Source organism: Ictalurus furcatus, chromosome 2 (genome assembly GCF_023375685.1).
Source record: "Ictalurus furcatus strain D&B chromosome 2, Billie_1.0, whole genome shotgun sequence".
Lineage (NCBI taxonomy): Eukaryota > Metazoa > Chordata > Actinopteri > Siluriformes > Ictaluridae > Ictalurus > Ictalurus furcatus.
In genome coordinates, this window is record NC_071256.1 from 30001310 (window position 1) to 30023708 (window position 22399).

Consider the following 22399-nt stretch of genomic DNA (forward strand, 5'->3'; position numbering starts at 1 on the left):
AAATTATGTTGAGTTGAATTTTAGTCTAGAAATTTAGTCCATGAAAATGTCATCATTTAATGAATGAGTTTGTATGCATGAAACGCTGAAGTAGAGCAGGAAGAAACATCTGAGTCTTCAGGGTTTCAGGTGAGGTCCTAATTCTGAATTATATTTTGGAATTGTAGAGAAGCATCAGCATTAAAGTCAGTCTTATATATATATTTTAATAAACTAGTTAGTTGTCAACATTAAGCAGTCCCGTCCCCCCCAAATTTACGCCCTTGCCTGTTATTCTGAAGCGGAATTACAGAAACAAGAATGCACACTGTTTACCGGAAGAGTGTGAATAAACCACGCCCACAGCCATACATAGATAGGCCCACAACATTCGGGTTTTTTTTAAAGAGGTTGTCAGTCCAGGCACGCGCACTCTAAAGTCAGAACAATCTCACAGCAGGCTCACGGAATCCGTAAGTCTTTCTTTTTAATTTGTGTTTTGTTTTTTGGGGGATTTTTTTTCTTTCCACTATGCAGTCTGAAAGCGGACTAGACTGCGTTTATCTGCATTCACCTCGTACGCTCAGTATTCGTGTCGGATTAAGTATGCGTGTTGGCAGTGGTTGGAAATAATGTTGTGGCATGTTTGGTGCTTTAGAAATTGTCGGTTGTTATGAAAAGGAACTAAAGGAATAAAAATGAAAGCGCACTCAAAATCAGAAGGTTCAGCCTCCAGCAACACGGAAGTGAGTGGGAGGAAGAATGTCACCTGTATGGCGTAATGCCTCGATCTTTGTTCAAAATATAGTGAAGCTTTTATTTATGGGTGAATTAGACGCTTCATTCAAATCATATTATCTAAACATAAAAACTGCGTGTTCTATGTCACTGTATTATGTTTGTTTTGGGGTTTTTTTGTGCCACACCCCCTGGTTGCTATAAGCCTACAATGCGGAAGCGTCTATCTTTAGCATGGTTTTAATCCCTAACATTTCAGAATTGCTACATGGATCTGTGTCTTAAGTTGGACCAAATGTGATCCAGCCTGCGTTTTGTGTAAAAGTTGGTAGGTATTAGTATGATAAGGAAGAATGAAGTCACTGCACACTGATTAAAGAGTGACATGATTGACAGGTGCTGTGTGCAGCTCTCAGTGTGTGAAACAGTGCTGGAAATGGTTGAATTATTATTGTTATTTATTTTTATTTTTTTTTAATGTAAGTTGAACTGCATGAAAACCCAGAATTGATCTTTGTTGAGAAGTGCTTGATGTGAACAGATTTTATTTTACATTTCTTTTACATGAGAAGCCATTTATAAAGGGCTGAACACAGCGGTGGCTCCACCTGTCTAAAAGTGGTGTGGCCAAAAAGTTTTTGATCAACTAAAACAGGTGTGTTAGATTTTGGTTGGTGATGAAACCTGCAGGAAGGTAGATCAAAAGGAAGGTTGGTGACCGCTGTTGTAAACAGTTATCATTTGGCAGTAACTTCCTTAACAAGCTACATAATTGATGGAGGAATCCTCACTTTAAGAGAATTAGATATTGCATTTATCAGTACTCTGTCCATAATACAGTTGCTTGATTTAACAGTAGTGACACGACTACCTCACAGCTGGAAAATGTCACTAGAGTTTTGAGCAAGACACTTTTGTAAGGTGTCAAACTTTTTCATGTTTACAGCTTTTACACATAAGAAGTGCATAAGATAGATTCAGATAGTGCATCAGATTGGTGTTTACATCACACAGGACCTGTCATGCTCCTTCACACCATTAGAATTAAGGATTTCTCCTTTCCAGTTGCAAGACACTTCAACAGTGATGGACATAACGTTAATGAAGTACTCCGAAGTATTCTGGTTACACAGCTGATAAAGGACTATCAAAAACATATTATATATATATATATATATATATAATGTGTGTGTATGTATGTATGTATGTATGTATGTATATACATATATATGTATGTAGATATACACTGAAGTGTAAACCTAAATTAAAGTTTCCATGAAACAGCTTGTGAGCCATGTATGATTCTTTATTTTGACATATATCCCTTTGAAGCAGGAAGTTAGAGTCATGTGCTTGACTAATTTACACAAAAGCCAATATTGCTCAAGATATACCACACCACTGCCAAATTTAAACATCAACCATTGTCAGCAGTGACAGAAAGCCGAAGTATCAGCACCGAGGGGCATCTAACATGTCTGAAAGGTTGAACAAATTATATTACTTGATCTTGTTGGCGAAGTCCTGACAGAGCATAAAGACAGAATCATGTTCTCAATCAGTCTGAGGTAGCAATACATTTTGGCATTAAACATCCACCTTACGAACTTGTGAACTTTTACAAATAACACCCTCATTGGGTGTAATAAATAAACTACAAACCCTTTTCTCTCATCCAAGAGACGGTCGGAAAAGGGCATGATGGTTAGCATGTGGGACGACGCACAGCCACAAATGCACCAATGAGCCACGTTTGATGCTAAGGAGCTGTTACTGTAGAGCAAGACATGCCTTTAGGGGTGGGATATATACCTTCTATATAGAATTTCATTGGATGACTACAAGACTAGTACTCAAATGTGACATCAAAGGAATTTCAGTCATTAATGAACTGTAAATTTAAGTTCAAGTTTGCTGACGACACTGTTGCGGTGGGCCTGATACCTGATAATGCAGAGTAGGCCCACCTAGAGGAGATTAAAAGCCTGGAGAACTGGTGCCAGGAGAACAACCTCCCCCTGAATGTAAGCAAGACAGAGTTGATAGTGGAATTCACCATGAAGAAGGAGAGGAGCTACCACCCCCTTAAGATCAACAGGACAACAGCTACAGACAGCTTTCATTTATTTGAGAATACAGCTTTATAATATTCATATTCAAGTCATTAATGTATTGTGTAGGGGGGAAAAACTAGCTTTTCAGTATATAAAATGTAAAATAAATAAACTATTCTGGCTTTTTACCTCTTTGGATCCACCAGGAACCTAATGAGAGAGGTCTGTTTTATCTTACTGGTACTTCTCACTGGTCTGTCTACTCCTTGGGCACACTGTCTTTTTCAACTGCCTGTGTTAGTCAAATCATTCAAATGAGCTAGATAACCAACCTATCTATTACACAAGCATTTGAGACAGATTGGAGGTAGGTGTCTGGATTCCTATCTGGCTGATAGCTTGCTTGGTAGGTAGCTACTTGCTAGTTACCTGCACGTCACCTTCAACCATCATAACTCGTCTGCTAGCTTGTTAGACCAGCTACAGTAGCTAGCTGATAACAACATAGCTGGCTAGAAAGAGTTTAGTAGCTAACTTTCCATTCCATTCGAGAAAACTAGAATTATCTCAATCTTTTTTAAGTAGATTAAATAATGCTAGTTTGTTCCAACATTAGGTATATTGTTTAGATCTCTGTTCCGTCATTCGACCTCTGCAACTGATCCAGAATGCAGCTGCCGACTTGTTTTCAACCTTCCTAAGTTCTCCCACACCACTCCACTGCTACACTCCCTCCACTGGCTTCCTGTAGCTGCCCGCATTAGATTTAAAACTCTGATACTTGCCTACAAAGCCAAAAATGGACCAGTACCCACTTACCTCAAATCAGTTATCACACCCCACACCCCATCACGCTCCGAACTTTTGCCACCCTCACTCCGGGTACAAGGAAGGCGTGCATCAAGACTCTTCTCTGTTCTTGCACCTAGGTGGTGGAATGAACGTCCCCTAAATGTCCAAAACAGCTGAGTCACTGACAGTCTTCAAACAATGTGTAAAGAAGTATCTCTTCCTAAAGTACTTAAATTAGCACTTTTCATTTTTTTTTTTTAAAGTCTGTTTTCTTATTATATTTCCTCCCGACAGAGTTAAGACTGATGGTATTGTTAGTCCATGACCTAGTGAACCAGTATCGGGATGTATTTATTGATAAAGGCTCCAAAGCACTTCTGTAAGTCGCTCTGGATAAGGACAGCTGTCAGATGCTGTAAATGTAGTCTCCAGTACAATTTGTGCAGTTTTGTAAGGAAATTAGCTTGTAAGTTTTATTGAACATCTTGCAGAACCAGCCTCAGTTCTTGTGGAGACTTTGATTGTTGCACTTGCTTATTTTTGCAGCAAAACCCAGCAGCCTTCATTGTGGTGTTTGTCTGAAATGTGGTCTCTTGCATAATATCCTGCTTTCTTTACTGACATATACATTTTTCTGTAACATTTAATTTTGTGCTAGAAAACTAATGTGTGGGAATCTAAAATGTTTTTTTTGTACTGACTTGATAATGTAGAAGTCATAAAATAAAAGTCTGTACTAAAACAAAATAGGGTGCTAAAACTTTTGCACAGTACTCTACATTTTTGGAGAAATAAAATGGGTCCTGATAGGCCTATTATGCGAATAAAATCACAGTATTTAGAGAGACAGATAATATTCCCTGAATAAACTCATAACATTTCAAGAATAAGGTACTGGAAAGCTGCCACTTTAGGGTCTTATGGGAAATGAACTAAGTAAGGAAACTAGGTCAACATCAGAAGATAGGCATAGCATACGGTTGTCTCATGATGAAAGAGAAATTGCAGGCAAAATGGTCAGTCCTGAATGTGCACTCCACCAGGACATCTTCAACATTTCATATCCACAATAACGTGCTTTTGGAGGCTACAGAAAATGGGCATCTATTCAATCAGTGTGTCTCCCCATAACACTCTCAACTGTCCTTGGGCTTTTTATTTTTTTGTCAAACTCTGACTTTTTTCTTGTAAAGTTGATACTTATATTCTCAAAATATTACAAATAGCACAATCTAAAAATTATTTCTGAAAATGTTACAAATTTATTTTGAACTCTTACACTAAAACTGGGGAAACTGGACCCTAAACTGTGACCGAATTAACTGCAGTTTAAAACCTGTTACTATGGGCTGTTTAAGGGAAGGATAGTATAATGGCTTTTTAGTCATTAAACAATCATTATATAGTACTGTAATTAATTGAATAATTATAAGACTAGAGAACATGTTTGGTGAATGATTTCTCTTAACAGATCTCTCAACAGTACAGTACCCCAGCATTTTGTTTTAAGATGTCTATATGAACCCAGGTCAAATTTGGATGTTGACTGACAGAGTATATGACAGGGTGTTTTAGAGTTATGTAACACAAACATGGTGACTTACTATTTGTCTATCTGCAACCCTTGGCCTACATGTCATGCTTGGCCAACCCTATACCTTCCATTTTTTTTATGATTCATACATGTCAGGTGGTCAAATATTGAAAAATGTTTCGTTGCCCTTTACCTTTGTTAGCACTAAGCCATTTGAGTACAGATGATCTGCAAAGGGAAAAATTGCTGTGGCACTTACAATATGCTGTATTATTCTCAGGGTTGTGAAAGGTAGGTGTTGGGGTGTGTGCTTATTATTGTAGAGAAGCTGACATGATGATTTGTTCTGTGTTCAGCAGTCAGGTTTGACAATTTAAACCTTTACTTCAGAAGTTCACTGTAAACTCAACCGACAGCTTGATTGCATTGGTGACACCCACTCACTCAGGGCCTCTGTATCTTAGAACTTTCTTCAGATCCATAGCAACCTTATCATGTATATGACTGAGAGGAGATAAGAATTGTGGTGTGTCCAGCAGTAAAGATTTTACATGTGGCGCAGTTAATAGGATTTTCCTTGTGCAGCAAGATGGGTTTGATGATTAAAAGTAAATCTAAGGCCTATAATGAATATCATATCAATATTAAATATTAGTGTACAAAGCCTTTTTTTTTTTTCTTATCACTAGTTGTATAATTGTCCACACACTGAAAAAAATATTGGAGTGAAATTTACTCAAGAAAAGTGTAGTAACAATTAAATAAATAATACACACACAATAAAATCTTACTAAATTTAACTAATTATATTTGAAGTAAGGTTTTGGATTATTCTCCTAAAAGTGTAAGGTAAATTGAACTAGCTGTTTTTAAGTATATTCTACTCAAATTGAGTTAAATGAACTACATAAATCTCAACAGTGTAAAAAGTGCACATCACCTAAACATTATCATTAATACTTTCCTATTACTATAGTCACAAACATCTTTAATGGTTCCAAACAGAAGAAACATGCCAGTAAGTAAAAGCAGTCATATCAGCTTTCATAAAGACAGGACTGGCAGAATACCAGATGATTTGATTTATTGAAGTTGTGTGTGCAAGACTGAGATACGCAAAGAGGGTGAACCTTAAGCACCATAATACAATAGCTTTCAGCCTTAAAGCTGACACAAAACAAAAATATTGAAAATAATGCATCCGTAACACTCTAAATTAAATCAGATTAAAGTTCTGTGAACAGATATGCAAATCGAGTTTAAAAAAAAAACCAACCATGCCGTCACTTTAGTATGCAATCGATTCAAGTAAACATTACTTATTTTTTCTGGTTTTGCGAGTACTTGCAAAATAATAGTAAATTTAACCCAGTAAAGTAAGTCAAATATACAGTTTGACTTTTAACCACATATTTACATAAATTAATTTAGTATAGATCTTAAACCATTTAAGTAACTCTAATAATTTGCTTTTTGTGTAAAAATCACTTAGTCATATTTACTGAACCTCTGAATCTTTTTTTTTTTTTTCAGTGCATGATGAGATTATCGTGACAGTCATGTCAACATTTACAGTATTTTTCACTGATGAAATCAAGAGTCATTTGTTGGTCACGTTGGTTACACTGGGTACACTGGTCATTGAAAGGCTCAGATTCAGACGTTAACAATACAAACAATCATTAGACATGAACAAACGCATAATTAGACATGAATGGTTGAAATGATGCTGAAATGTAATAAGGTACACAAGTGGTGGACCATAGCAGAATAAAACTATTAAATAAGCAGAACAGTAAATACAAGTACAATAAATAGTATAGTAAATCTGAATGGTAAATAAGTGTCCGGAAGTGGCAGTAAAAGTGTTTCAGAGCTAGATGAAGGACTGCTGGTGGTTAAGTAGTCTGATAGCTTAAAGATTGAAAACTGTTCTTCAGTCTGGTTGTCTGTGATTGAATGCGTCTGCCAGACGGCAGTGTCACAAACTGGCAATGAGCAGGATGAATGCAGTCCTTAATGATACTGCGGGCCTTCCTCAAACAGTGTGATAGTAAATGTCCTGTAAGGCTGGGAGTTTATTTCCAACGATGAGTGTAATTAATGTAAAATGAATACCTTTTATTGTTTTATTTTTCATGTAACCATGGTTCATTTTAGTAAAGCTGGAAAGCTTAGACTGGCTTATGGTAAACATGCAACCCAGGCCCCGGAGTCAGCACTTAACTGGGGACAGTCTTTTATCTTTGATTGATTGCTGTCGCATAATTGACTTCAGAATCAATAACTGCCCCCCCCCCTTCCCTCTCAGATCATGTCGAAGAGACCAGCAGGTAGTCATATGGAGCACAACGATCTGACTGATGCTTCGATCATCAGGATTCCTCCACACCACTACATCCATGTGTTGGATCAGAACACCAACATTGCTCGGGTTGAGGTTGGACCCCTCACCTACATCCGCCAGGATAATGAGAGGTAACCACATGTGCCATGCTGAGGTTGAATGATTATGTGCAGCATTTAGTTACACTCTTGCTCTTTGATTTATTAAAAAAAAAAAAAAAAAAAAACCTTTTTGTGAATTTTGTGTACAGAAGCACACAGTGTAGAAATACAAACTTTTTTTTTGTTCAGAATTGGAAAACCTGTATTTAACCCTGACTGAGCTTGTCTTAGGATTGTGATATTTGCATGAGTAATATTTCCTTTGTGTACGTGTTGTACAGGTGCATCTCAAAAAATTAGAGTATCGTGGAAAAGTTCCTTTTCTTTCTGTAATTTCATTCAAAAAGTGGAACTTTAATATATTCTAGATTCATTACACATAAAGTGAAATATTTCAAGCCTGGTTGTTTTGGTTTTTTTTTTGTTTTTTTTATCTTTATGATTATGGCTTACAGCTCATGGAAATCAAAAATCCAGTATCTCAAAATATTAGATTAAAGAATTTATAATACAGAAATGTCGACCTGAGAAGAGTTCTAATCAGCTAATTAACTCAAAACTCCTGCAAAGGTTTCCTGAGCCTTTAATCTCTCAGTCTGGTTCAGTACACACAACTGCAATCATGGGGAAGATTAAAGTAACTCTGTGACCTTGATTTCATTTGGAAATCAATTGCTATATGGCAACACCATGCAGTAAAGTGTTAAGGAGCAAAATCGACCATGTTCTTTATGTGGGAGGCGTGGCATACTCTCTCTCCCCTGTCAGTCACAGTGACGCTATATCAGGGGTGTCCAATCTTATCCGGAAAGGGCCGGTGTGGGTGCAGGTTTTCATTCCAACCAAGCAGAAGCCACACCTGAGTTTATTGAAAGCCAAGATCAACTGATTAAACATGTGGAATCAGGTGTGGCTCCTGCTTGGTTGGGATGAAAACCTGCACCCACAACGGCCCGTAGCGGATAAGATTGGACACCCCTGCTCTAGATAATTGTGGGCGTCTGTGAGCTCAGGTATTCAGAAGATGGCAGGTAGTGCTTTCTCCGAGTGTGTTACGCTGTAGCAAATTGGGAAGAAAACGGGAATTTTTTAAGTAGTGTGATCAAAGCTTCAACGTACTGAAGAATAATGGAAATTATGGGTGTAATAATGCATCTCCTTTCATGTAAAGGATATTTTAATGTTTCTTGTATGAGCAGGTGTAAAGAGCCCTGCTTTACCTGCATCTCCATTTTCAAATTTGATCTTCCAAAGCCATGTAAACTTCGCTTTCGTCACCAAAACCTTTGTGTAGACTAACATGTGAAGGCTTGTTCACCAGTGTCAGATTTACAACAAACAGTTTCCAGGTGCAGCACTGTGGCACAGTGGGTAGGATTGTGGCCTCACAGTTCCAGGGTCCTAGGAGCTTGGGTTAGTCTCTGTGTAGAGTTTCGCATTCAATTTTTTTTATTTGTATACCGCTTTTTAATAATGGACATAGTCACACAGCAGCTTTACATAATCCGGTTATAAATTTTGTTTAAATTTTCATTTATCCCGAATGAGCAAGCCAGAGGCGACGGTGGCAAGGAAAAAGGAATAAACTTTGAGAGGAACCAGACTCAAAAGGGAACCCATCCTCATCTGTGTGATACCGGATAGTGCGATTATAAATCATTCCACTTCTATAACTGTGTACTATAAAGTCAAGCAGTGCTGAGTGTGCAAAAAAGAACTCAAGTATGAGCATCATTAGAAACTCGTGTTCTCCCTCATGCCCTCTTATTCTCTCGAGTTTGCCTTGATATATACTTGCGTTTGATTCACTCTTCTTGCATTCATCTCTCATTTTCTCTTAGGGTTCTCTTCTCCCCGACTCGTATGACCATGGTGCCCCCTCGCCATTACTGTGTGATTCTGAACCCGGTGGCTCGTGATGATGAGGGACATGTTCAGTTCGACACCGCAGGCCAGGCTAAACTCCGCCATGCGGACCTGGAGATCCGTCTGACCCAGGATCCTTTCCCGCTCTACCCCGGAGAAGAGATCCAGAAGGTAGGCCTGTTCATTCTCACTTCCTCTTCTAATTTTTTTTTTCTGTGTGTGAAAGAGTTTATATGGGAAGTGGCTTTTGTCAGGTGGCTGAACCTCCTTCTAATTGCTCTCCTTAAATGATTTAATACAAAATATTACCCAAAATAAACCCCTCTCTCTCTCTCTCTTTCTCTCTCTGTGTGTGTGTGTGTGTGTGTGTGTGTGTGTGTGTGTGTGTGTGTGTGTGTGTGTTTATCAGGAAGTGACTCCACTGCAGATTGTGTATCCCGACACAGCCCTGAGGCTGCAGGCTCTTCTTGACTTTGAGGAGGAGAGTGGAGAGAAGAGAGTGGCTGGAGACGAGTGGCTGTTTGAAGGGCCAGGTGGATTTTTGCCTTTATCTGTTTTTTTTTTCCTTACTTTCTTTTCCTTGTCAAACTGAAACCAGCATTCAGGCTGCCATTCTTCTCCGTATTTCACAAAAAAAAAAAAAATTATTACACACACATACAATGGCTGTAACAGAAAAAAATAATGCAAAAATGATTCCTTCTTTATGGAAGTTAACAAAATATGGAATTCTTATCTTGTCAGAGCTCTGTCTGCATGAAGGCCATGATGATATAATACTGAAGTCATAGTAAAATCATATCACAGGTATTACAATATTAAAGGGGTCATATGATGCTTTTTGATGTTTTTCCTTTAGTGTGTAATGTATCTGTTTGTGCATATATAAGATCTGCAACGTTACAAAGCTCATAGTCTCCCACAAAGGGATTTATTCTAATAGAGAGCACTGCCCCAGACCTGCCTAAAACACCTCAATATAATTCCAGATATTACTTCAGTAGATAAACATCTATGTCACAATTTGAAATATCAGCATAATTCCACCGTAATTTTTACATTTTTAATGAATAAAATTTTTTAAGCTGTACTTTATGTCGTCACTTCAGGACATAAAGTTGTTACAGTGAAAAAGACAAATGAAACATCGTATCTGCTCAAGTCGTGCTTACAAAGTTGGTTTCTATTAATCTGCTCGATCATCCGCGTTTTCAGAATCTCACTCGGGTTCGGACTGATACGGTAAAACTGACGACATTATTAACTGTGTTATATAATTGCTTTAGAAGCCTTGGAAGCTGAAGCTCGTGATTATGGTAAGGGGCGTTACATTTCCGACACACACTTGAGGTTTTTGGCCGATCACAATGCAATGGGTCAGCTGGCCAGTCAGAGCACTCTGGGCTTTTCGGAAACTGGGAATAGAGGTCCTGCAATAATATACAGTATGTGAAAAATAATGTGATTTTTGAACATTAAAGCATGTTAACTTATTCTATTACACTCAATAAACAAAATAATGATCTTTTTAAAATCATCATATGACCCCTTTAAATAGCTGATTGGTAGCATTAAATTTTTTTTTTTTTTTTGCTTTTTTTTGTATTGAATATTTTAGAGGGGGGTTGTTAATTTTTTTCATCACTATTTTTGAAGATAGTAAGTAAAATATCACTGAAATGTTTTCTTTCCATAGGTTTTATGACTGCACTATGATGTTTGTTAGCACTCTTTTTGGCAAAACAAAATATTATGTAATATGTTGTATCTCATGAAAATGTACAGTATTGTGATATCTTTTTGCCACATCACCTACCCTTGGCTAACCCCCGTGGCTATGCTCCATCAGGAACATACATCCCCAGGAAGGAGGTGGCCGTCCTGGAGATCATCAAAGCCACAGTGATTCGAGAACACCAGGCCATTCGCCTTCGAGCTCGCAAAGAGGGTGTGGACCGCAGTGGAACTCGCAGAGTTACTGGTTAGCACACACACACTCTCGCTCTCTCTCTCTCTCTCTCACACACACACACACACACACACAGAAAATCTTGTTTATACACATACATGAAAGTTTGCATTTCCATTAGTCAATATTGTGTCAGTGTTGCGACAGTAATATGATTTCCAAACTAGTTATGTGAAAAGGCACATGTTCACAGCACATACTCAATAAAAATCTAATCAAATACTCAAATAAAAAGTATGCATAGAATGGAGGCAAACAGAGAATTTCCTTCATTTGATTTCTTGCTTCTTTGTAATTACAAAACTTTTCCCTGTCCCTGAGAAACACTTGTAACAATATTAATGTGAACTTTGCTGGAATAAAGCAGGTGTAACTGGCCCGCTGATTACATTAGTGTGTGTGTGTGTGTGTGTGTGTGTGTGTGTGTGTGTGTGTGTGTGTGTGTGTGTGTGTGTGTGTGTGTGGAGCACAGGTGAGGAGTGGCAGGTCAGTAAAGTTGGAGCATACCTGCCTGGAGCACATGAGGAGGTCATCGATATTGTGAATGCGTTCATCCTCACTGATAAGGTAATATTTTGGGGTTTTTTTCTTTGCATTTCCTTTGTTCATTATAATTGATTGGCACACTCATTGTGAGGATGCTTGACCCTCTGTGCTGCTAGGGAATCCTTATTTATGCACTCGCTGCAGTGGGTTAGCAGTGCTGTAACACGGCTGTCTGGACTGGGTGGGTTGATGTCCACCATCAGTGGGACTGTGAGCCGCTGCACCTCAGTGGTTCAGTCTCAGCAGTGGCTTTTAAAGGATTCTGCTGACTTTTTTTTTTGCATTATCTTATTAGACCTTTTGGTATGCAAAAGTGTGTGTGTGTATGTGTGTGTGCGCGCACATCAAAGGTATTATTACCTCTTGGATGGATTTGGCATCCATTGGAGAGGTCATGTGTATAATATAGATCAGATGCATAGTACTAATGAAATTGTACCCTAAGAGATCAAACCAATCATGTCTATTCATGGCGTGTCTTGGTCACTTCATTCAATTTTAATCTGCCAGTTCTGTTCTTCTGTCAGCGTGCGCTGCACGTGCGTGCTCTGCGTCCATTCCGGGATGCGGGAGGACGAGACAGAAGGACAGGAGAGGAGTGGCTGGTAACCGTGGCGGACCGAGAAGCACACATCCCCTCTGTGGCTGAGGAGGTCGTCGGGGTAGTAGACGTGACCACGCTGAACAGCAGGGAGTACTGTGTGATCCTTGACCCAGTCGGACCAGATGGAAAGCCCCAGCTCGGACAGAAGAGAGTGGTCAAGGTAATTTGCTTTTATGTTTGAGAGGCTCAAATCTTTGCCTTAGGACGACTATGCAGGACAACATACTTGTCTTTATAATGTTTTAATTGCATTTGTAGATATTTATGTGCTTCTCATATTAGTGATTATAAACTGGTATAAACCTCTTAATTGGCTGCATTATGAATGTAATACTGTAATATTCAGTGTTACATAGCATAAGTAAATAATTCAATTATAGTAGTAGCAGACTTTGTGTGCTGGTGTAACAATAACCACCTGAGGCTTAATATCTCCAAAACCAAAGAAACGGTCATTGATTTTAGGAGGAAGAAGCCCAAACCGAACCTTGTCTCCATTCTGGGAACTAAGTACCGTGGAGTACAGCTTGATAACAAAACAGACTGGTCCAACCATATGGAGGCAGTATATAAAAACGGTCAAAGAAGGCTGTGATCTTTCGTTTAACATCTGCCCACCTCTATTGTGCACCTTCTATAAGGCTGTTGTGTCCAGTGTGGTGGTGCTGGGGGTGGGCGCTCACACATCTGATAGAAACAGACTCAATAAACTGAATTAAAAAGGAGAGCTCTAACGTTGGCATCATTCAGGACTGGGTTGAGCAGGTGCCGGAGGTTAGGATGCTGGGGAAAAGAAATGTTATCTTGAACAATGACATGCCCCCACTTCATGCCTTAGAGGGGTTTGGGCAGAGTGCCACTCGGCAGGATGATTCCACCAAAATGTCAGACTGAACGGTATTGTAAGTCTTTCCTGCCTGCTGCCATCAGGCTCTTTAATGTGCAATAACTTTAATTTAGTTTCTTTTTATTTCTAACTGTTTTATTATTTTTACTGTTGTATTTTAGACATTTCATACCCCTATATGTGCACTTGTCCCTTGTTGTGCAATAACACACTGTAGTTTTGGATATTTTATAATTTATCTATCTTTTTAGTACTATCTTAATATAGTATAGTATATTTAAGTGTAATGTTTTGTTTTATTACTTAGTTATATAGATAGATCGCTGTTTGCCTGTATGTGAGGATTGATTATGGTCGCTGCTTGTAACAAACCTAATTTCCTGTGAAGGATCAAAAAAGTATCTATGTATCCATCTATATAAATAATGGCAATTCCCCATGATTAGAAATGCAAATTTCACCCATTAACTCCAGATATTTCACTAATTAAAAGCTGGTTATGCTACCTCTTTTATTTATTTATTTATTTTAATAAAGTGCACAGTCCAAACTCATTGTCCTTGTAAAGCACTGATAATTTAAAAAATATATATTATGTAAACTATGTAAATATATACCTCTCTCTGTGTCTCTCAGGGTGAACGCTCGTTCTTCCTACGGCCTGGCGAGCATCTGGAGAACGGCATACAGGATGTCTACGTGCTGTCTGAAGAGGAGGGACTGGTGCTGCGTGCCGTGGAGGCCTTCAATGACACGGAGGCGGTGAGACAGAGAGCACTATGAGTATTGAAAAATAAAGAGCAGGAAAGAAGGGAGAGGTCAGGCTTGTGTGAAAGCCCAATCAATCAGTGTGCAACAAAGATAAACAGACCATTGAAATTCTGTCTGTGCTTAAATGCACACATGACTCGTTTAGCCAGAATCCTCCTTGTGTCAGCTTTGCCAACACCCCATGAGCACACCACACACCCTCACAAAAAATACGGCCTCACTTAGTCAGGTATACAGTATAAGAGGAGAACATTGTGAAAAGCCAGTGGTGAATGATTGATTATATGTTTTTGTTTTTTTTTGTTTTGTTTTTAAATACATTGTTACTGAGACTAGAGTGAACAATGGGCATCACTGAATATCTGATACTGATTTGGAATAAAGAAGCAATTTAGAAAATAAAAAAGGATTTCTTTGTATCTGATCTCAGAGGATCTGGGGATTCATTAATTAACCCTCATCTTTGTCTCCCTCCCCTTTTATTAAATATCAAACCATTTACTCCTTTCCCAATCATTTACTCTTAAATCCTTTGTAATTCATTTTGCATTGCATTATTATTTTCTATATTATATTATTTCTGTCTCTCAAATTGCTTTTGATACGCACCCACATGCGCATTACCCTGCACATACAGCCCCACACACACACTCTGTGCATGGTTTATGTGCAGCCATGTCCATCTCCTTCCATCTCCGGCCGTTGTGTTTGCTCCCCTTCCTACCTTCTCTCTCTCACCCCCTCTCTCCCCCTGTCTCTGCATCAGCAAGAAGAAGATGAGGAGGAAGAGGAGGAAGAGGAGCAGGCCAAAAAGACTAGTGTGCAGAGACGCCCAGGAGACCGCTGGATGCTGCGTGGGCCAATCGAATACGTGCCACCTGTCACTGTAGAGGTCATGCTGCGACGCCAGGCCATTCCACTGGACGAGAATGAAGGAATATATGTGCGCGACATCAAGACCGGCAAGGTCAGACAGTCGGGATATATATATTTATTTTATTTATTTATTTATTTATTTATTTTAGCCTTAAGTCATATGGACAAGAAGTGCATGGTGATTCATTAAGAGCTCATTCAGAGAGTGTTTGTGTAGGAGTCTTGTGATCCTGCAATGGAAGCATTTACGGGTCTGAGCCCACACCAACAGACGGCTTGTGAAATCCCGCTTGTGAAATGTTTCGACATTAGTCACCTCCACCCTGCTTTTCTAAAGAACTGGACCACATACTATAGTGGCTGGAAGACTATCATGTTAATAGCCTGTCGTAAATAGATGAAGAAACCGCAACATTCAAATGCACTTCAACACTGTTTTACAATAGGGTCCAAAAGTCTGAATGCCCTAACAGGAGTTGGAGAACTAGAACAATTTTATTGTACTGTACATACATACTTGGCGGCTCTTGCTGAGTTTAACTTGGTTGACAATACCACAGAAGAATTCCTTGTGAGTGGTCGTTTTTTTTCCTGTATTCAGAATACAGTGGAACGCAGCATAATATAACAGGTGTTCGTTGATAGGGATTACATTCTGCATACAATGTATGCCATCACTAGCAAATCATGTATGAAAAGGATATTCAGTTGTATTTTTAATTTACGTTTACGGCATTTAGCAGATGCCCGTATCCAGAGCGACTTACATGTATCTCATTTATACAACTGAGCAGTTGAGGGTTAAGGGCCTTGGTCAAAGGCCCAACAGTGTTAGCTTGGTAGTGCCGGGGCTTGAACTCCTGACCTTCTGATCAGTAACCCAGAGCCTTTAACCACTGAGCCACCACGATCACAAATTCATATGAAAATTTAAGTAAGTATGTTTATAATAAGGTAATTATAATAATTATTCAATAGTTATTGTCAACTGTTTGTTTTCATTAAACTATACAAAAAAAAAAGGTTTTGGATTACCAGATTGTGTAGACTGCACCTTCCACACTGAGTTCTGCTGGAAATGTATGAAAACAGACTGAAGACTCTATGTAAATTCTTTGTAAAATGCTATATAAAGTATGTATGTCCCCCATGATGCTCTGTGCAGGTGCGGGCTGTGATTGGCCACACCTACATGCTGACGCATGATGAGGAGTTGTGGGAAAAGGAACTCCCTCCTAACGTGGAGAAGTTGCTGAGCACTGTGCGTGACCCGCTGGCTGATCGCTCTGAACATAACCAGAACGCTGCTGCTGAGCCCAGGGACAAAACCAAGGTGGTGTCCTACCGCGTTCCCCATAATGCTGCAGTACAGGTGTACGACTACAGGGAGAAGAAAGCCAGGTAACGGTTCTTTTATCATCAAACTATTTCCTTATTATCTTTGGATGAGCTGCACATTCACATTATGCATATACTCTAGTTTCTGTGGTAACCCAGGCTCTATAAACAAGAAAAAACAGGACAGGAAGGCATTTGTCCTTGCCTGTCAATCATTTTGCCTGTCACTCAGAAAGCTATACTATAATTATTGTTCTAGTGTTTAAGAAGAACGCATTCTTAAGAGTGTAGTTCAACTGAATTTTACCCTGAAGTATAGTATTACACTTGATATTTCAACCACGTCCTCTCTTTGATGGCAGTATTTGTTTTAAAACTGTTTTTGTAAAAAAATAATATTCATTAATTTAAAAAAAAAACGTGTTCTGTTTCAGGGTGGTGTTTGGACCTGATTTGGTCATGCTGGGTCCTGATGAGCAGTTCACGGTTCTGTCTTTGTCTGGAGAGAAGCCCAAGCGAGCTAACGTCATTAAAGCCATCTGCCTGCTCCTTGGCCCCGACTTCTGCACTGACATCATCACCATAGAAACTGCCGACCATGCCCGTCTGCAGCTCCAGCTCGCCTACAACTGGTAAAGTGTGCACATCTGTCTGTCTGGGTTATTCAGGGTAGTGTGTGTGTGTGTGTGTGTGTCCGTGTGTCCGTGTGTCCGTGTGTCCGTGTGTCCGTGTGTCCGTGTGTCCGTGTGTCCGTGTGTCCGTGTGTGTGTGTCCGTCCGTGTGTCCTGCATTATCACTAAGGGAAAAAATATGCTTCTTACCCAGTGTGGTGTAAAAAACAACAGGACGCTTTGTTCTGATAAGAGTGTGCAGACATTACAGCCAGAATAACTGCACCTTGGGAGTCCTAAATTAATGTAACGTGTTGCCAAGAAGCTCTGCCAATACTCTTTATAAATCTATTTTTATTCTATAGTGTGTCCATTTGCTGAAGTTTATTCATTCTGTCTTTTTTCCCCCCATGTAATGTATATGTCTACTACACAAGAAGAGGCTCTTTTAGCGCAACCATCCACACTAATGCATGCTTTTCCCGATTCACATCAATCTTATTTGAAATTGCACAACCCTTTGGTGCAGTGCTACAGTATGTCTATCCCTGATATGACAGAATGGAAACACATCATGGCAAATTTGAGAGGTGTGACTGCTTTTAATGTTCAGGATCTATTGTATTTTAAGTCGTACTTTGTCCCTCCTCATGATCAGGCACTTTGAGGTAAAGAACCAGTCAGACCCCGCACAAGCGGCAGCTCTCTTCTCAGTGCCTGATTTTGTGGGCGACGCCTGTAAAGCCATCGCCTCTAGGATCAGAGGAGCTGTGGCTTCCGTGCAGTTTGATGACTTCCACAAGGTGAGTTAGTGATCGGCTTATCAGACTCGATTTATGAGATACATGCAATATTTCTGCGTTTGTAATGTCAAGACAGATTTTCCAGCATCTGTTTTCCCATCTGTTTCTAGTTAATATAGTAATAAAATAATGAGCATAAGGGTGCTCTATGCTTGAGGCCCAATCATTCGTCTTGTTTCTTATGCTGCTCTGGTGTTTTGTTTTCGGGGGGGTTTTTTGCCTGTAGAATTCAATCCGGATCATCTGCTCTGCCGTGTTTGGCTTTGACGAGAAGCTGGCAGTACGATCGAGTCTGCGCTTTAATCAGAACGGGCTGGTGATCAGTAGCGTGGACATTCAGTCAGTGGAGCCGGTGGACCAGCGTACGCGTGACGCCCTGCAGAAGAGCGTCCAGCTCGCCATTGAGATCACCACCAACTCCCAGGAGGCCACTGCTCGGTCAGTATGCGTCTCTCACCTCTCGCTTGCTGTACTGCTGAGTAACATTTAAGATCTGCTCTTGTCCTTCGGTTCTAGTTGAGATTTTGTCCCATGTAACATTTCGCTGATAAAGTTAGTACCAAAGTCCATCTGCTTTCACACCAGGCTTCATGTTTTTACCCTATGCTGACTCTGACTCTTAAATGAATCAAATGAGATTAATCACAGGTGTTCTCCTGCCAATATTTTTAATGAAATGAATATACTGGCTAAACAATCTGTGCTGTTCTGGCAGTCATGCATTTTTTAAAATTATTTATTTATTTATTTATTTATTATATATATATATATAATATATATATATATATATATATATATATATATATATATATATATATATATATATAATATAAAAATTCCACTTTCTTAACTGGAATGAGTAAATAATTAAATAAGTGAAATGGTTGGATGGGAGTGGGATGGGCATCCAAAGAATATTTCAAAGCACAACAAGACAGGACACAAATTCTTCTCAGTAAGGACATTTGTGTATGTTTGGATGAGTATGACCTCTATATGATTTTGTTAAAAAAACCAAAAGGAAATCAATTGACAAATTGGCTAATACGCTGAACTAATATTAAGTTCTGACACGACTCACACACTTTTGCTGTTAGGGGAATGTTGACAACTCCTCACACATGCATGAATTTGGTTCAACGTAACACACATGTACAGTATATGCTAGGTTACACTTGGAATCTGCCATTGGAATGAACTCCTTCATATTTTGATGAAAGGCATCCACGTTTATGTTTTTTAGAGCACTTACTTATGATCACTTTCTCTCTCTCTGTCTCAGGCATGAAGCAGAGCGTCTGGAGCAGGAGGCACGGGGCAAACTGGAGAGGCAGAAGATCACAGACCAGGCAGAAGCTGAGAGAGCCAGGAAGGAGCTGCTAGAGCTGGAGGCGCTCAGGTAAGATCTCACTGCTTCCCTCTCCCAGTGCAGCTTTATGGGTTGACTTCATTTCATTTACATGTTGGCATTTGCCAGGTGCTTTTCTTAGAGATTAGAGGTATGCATATGAAGCTTATGGGGCTTGCTGAAGAACTGGAATCTAGCATGAAAAGACACTGGCCGAAGTACAAATTTGTCACAATAATAGCCCTCATAAATGCATTATTTATGGAAAAATGATTATTATAATTTTTTAATTAAACTTTTTTTTAGCCTATATCTTAAAGCTAGAATAATAGAACACTGCTAGCTGTGTATCCATTGTCACTAATATGTGTGTTTGTGTGTAGTGCTGCGGTAGAAAGTACAGGAGCAGCCAAGGCAGAGGCTCAGTCCAGGGCAGAGGCGGCACGTATCCAGGGTGAGGCTGCTGTGGAAGAGGCCAAACTCAAAGTTGAGGCCCTGAGAATAGAAGCGGTAGGTCATTCTTCTCCTATCTTTCAGTATAGATGTGCCTTTCCTCACACACACACACACACACACACACACACACACACACACACACACACACACACACACACACACACACATCATTTCATCATCCCAATAGAATACAGTCTACAGTGCTGATGCAGAGCGGGCAGTTTTCCTCTTGGTTAATTAATTTCTTTGACAGTTTTCTCTCTCTCCTTTGATCTTTCTTTCTCTCCTTGTTAATAGGGTGCTAGGATGATGAATTAATTGCCCCTAGTTTTCACGCAGTAGTCTCTCTACACCATGATTTGTGTTTTTAAAATTAAAGACACCATTTGTGTGTTCTGAAAAGCATGCTGTCCTGTGTGTATCCATCTCTTTTTAAAATGACGTATTCCACTCATCCTTTCTTACACTACTCCTCTCTTAGGAAGCTGAACTGGTGCGTCTGGCAAAAGCACGTGAGCAGGAGCTCCTTTATAAGAAGGAACTAGATCACCTTGAGGTGGAGAAGCAGCAGAAACTGGTTACGATCGAAAGCCAACGTTTCAAACAGCTGGTAGAGGCTATTGGCAGCGAGACTCTGACAGCGATGGCCAGAGCCGGACCAGAGCTACAGGTACACTTCACTCACGCTCACGCTTCCTCTCATGCTCACAAACCGAGACCCCCTCCGTTTAAACTAGGTTAAGTGAGGCTTTAACGCACCAGCTGCTGAAGTAGTGGGGATTGACTTTGTAGATCAGACTGAACTAGTGTATATACAGTATAAGAAGGCTTTACTACATGGAGAAAAGTGATCATATCATCAATCAGTCTTTCATTTTTTTTTTCTTTCAATCAGTCTGGTCACTTTGGTATTTGGTTCAGACTTTTTCGAGTGTGCCACCAAATCAAAAATTTAAAATTATCGATTCTATTCATTTCTATTCTATTGTATTATATTAAATGTTTATAATAAAACTTTTTTTTTTTTAAGTTTTTAATGCTCAGTAAGTAACTAACTCTAACGTTGTCCTCACGAAAAATACCATACTTATGAATATTAGTATGATTTATTTATTCACTCATTTATATATTTATGCTGCGTTTTATATAATTTGTATTATGTACACGTTTATGCATTCTATACAAGAGCAGTACTGAAACTTTTTATTTTCCCCTCATCATTTCCTCTCGTTCTCTCTGTCTAGGTTAAAATGCTGCAAGCTCTGGGTCTTAAATCCACTCTGATCACAGATGGCTCTTCTCCCATTAATCTGTTCACTACCGCCAATGGGCTGCTGGGAGCAATGAAGGCCCCTGAGTAGAAGAACTGTGAAACTGACAAGAAAACAAGAACCTCTATATTCCAGTTATCTTAATGCATTTACCTTAGACTTATCTTACACTGCAAATAAAAGCCATTCATTGTTTTTCTTAGTTTTGGTTTGTTAGATGGTTACAGTAGATGTTCTTTGGACTTTTTCCTGCCTATTATTATCAATATTATGGGAAAAACCATTGTATCAAGATTAATGCTTAGTATGTTGGAGTGTATTCTATGCAAATATATTTGATTTTATTATGTGCCTGACTTGAAATAACAAGGATTCATTTCCTTTGGAATCCACCAAGGCCTTATAAAACATGCAGTTAACCAAAAGAATGTACCTTTGTGTACCATATGTGCATTTATAAGAACCAAATAAACTTTCAAAGGTTTCCAACCTGACTTGCTTTCTGATGGTTTGTGATGATTAGCTGTCTTGGGTGACCGAGGCATTATACTATGATTCACATGCGTTCTCTGGAAAGAGTCCGCCTTTGGCAAGGTAAAGCATGTACAAAATAATTTTTTTGCCAGATTTAACAGAGACTTATCCTGCAATGCTGTCGAGGTTACAGAAGCAGCTGGTGTCACTATTTGCTTTGTTAGCCATCTCACAGATGATCTGATCCTGAACCAACAATGTTTGGCTTTGACAATGCTGTTTGTTCAATCTGGACTTTATAACCAAATGAAAAGTAATGTATATAAGCATAAAATCACTTTTTCTCTACAAACACTTGTTAATTGTCCGTAAGTCCTGTCCAGTTTCATTATGATGTCAAATGTGCCCACACTAAACTGAGGTAAATCTCTCCTACAATATAGATCCAGCAAACTGACAGTTTTCCTTGGTTCATGGCATACACTGTATATATCTGCCACTTGTGGGCCATTCTCAGTGACATTGTATTGTAATGTATGTGATGCTGGTATGAGTGTGCAGTGTGTAGTGCTGGTATAAGTGCATACCCAGAGTTAAATAGGCCAGTGTTAGTAACTGTATACTTACAAAGTGCACCTATATGGTTGGCATATCTGATAAAAGGATTAATGGTTGTAAATTAAACGTATCTAATAAAATGGTTAGGAAGTGTATTCCTTGTAGAACACATGAGACAGGAGGTTTGTTATGGTAAATTCCCATCCTTTTCTCATAAGAACCAAATGTTTTCTCGTAGCAACAAGATGTTTTCTTCTAGTAATTAAATGTTTACTTGTAGTAAGATGATGTTTTCTTTTAGTAATGAAAATGTCTCGTAGCAACAAATCTATTGTCCTGCAGTAACAAGATGTTGTCCTGCTTGCAGTAACAAGATGTTGTCCTGCTTGCAGTAACAAGATGTCCTGCTTGCAGTAACAAGATGTTGTCCTCCTTGCAATAACAAGATGTTGTCCTGCAGTAACAAGATGTTGTCCTGCTTGCAGTAACAAGATGTCCTGCAGTAACAAGATGATG

General features: G+C 39.2%; 1 protein-coding gene across 1 annotated transcript; it reads left to right on the top strand.

The window, feature by feature from the left end:
• Positions 1–342: 342 nt before the first annotated feature.
• Positions 343–21345, top strand: mvp (major vault protein). Its single transcript, XM_053613644.1, has 17 exons — positions 343–452; positions 7409–7575; positions 9387–9582; positions 9821–9944; positions 11261–11392; positions 11853–11947; positions 12454–12690; positions 14014–14139; positions 14915–15115; positions 16190–16425; positions 16797–16994; positions 17632–17776; positions 18003–18214; positions 19059–19175; positions 19508–19634; positions 20062–20250; positions 20825–21345. Exons 2-17 carry the CDS (start codon positions 7412–7414, stop codon positions 20939–20941), a joined length of 2616 nt encoding a protein of 871 aa, XP_053469619.1. The 5' UTR covers positions 343–452; positions 7409–7411; the 3' UTR covers positions 20942–21345.
• Positions 21346–22399: the final 1054 nt, after the last annotated feature.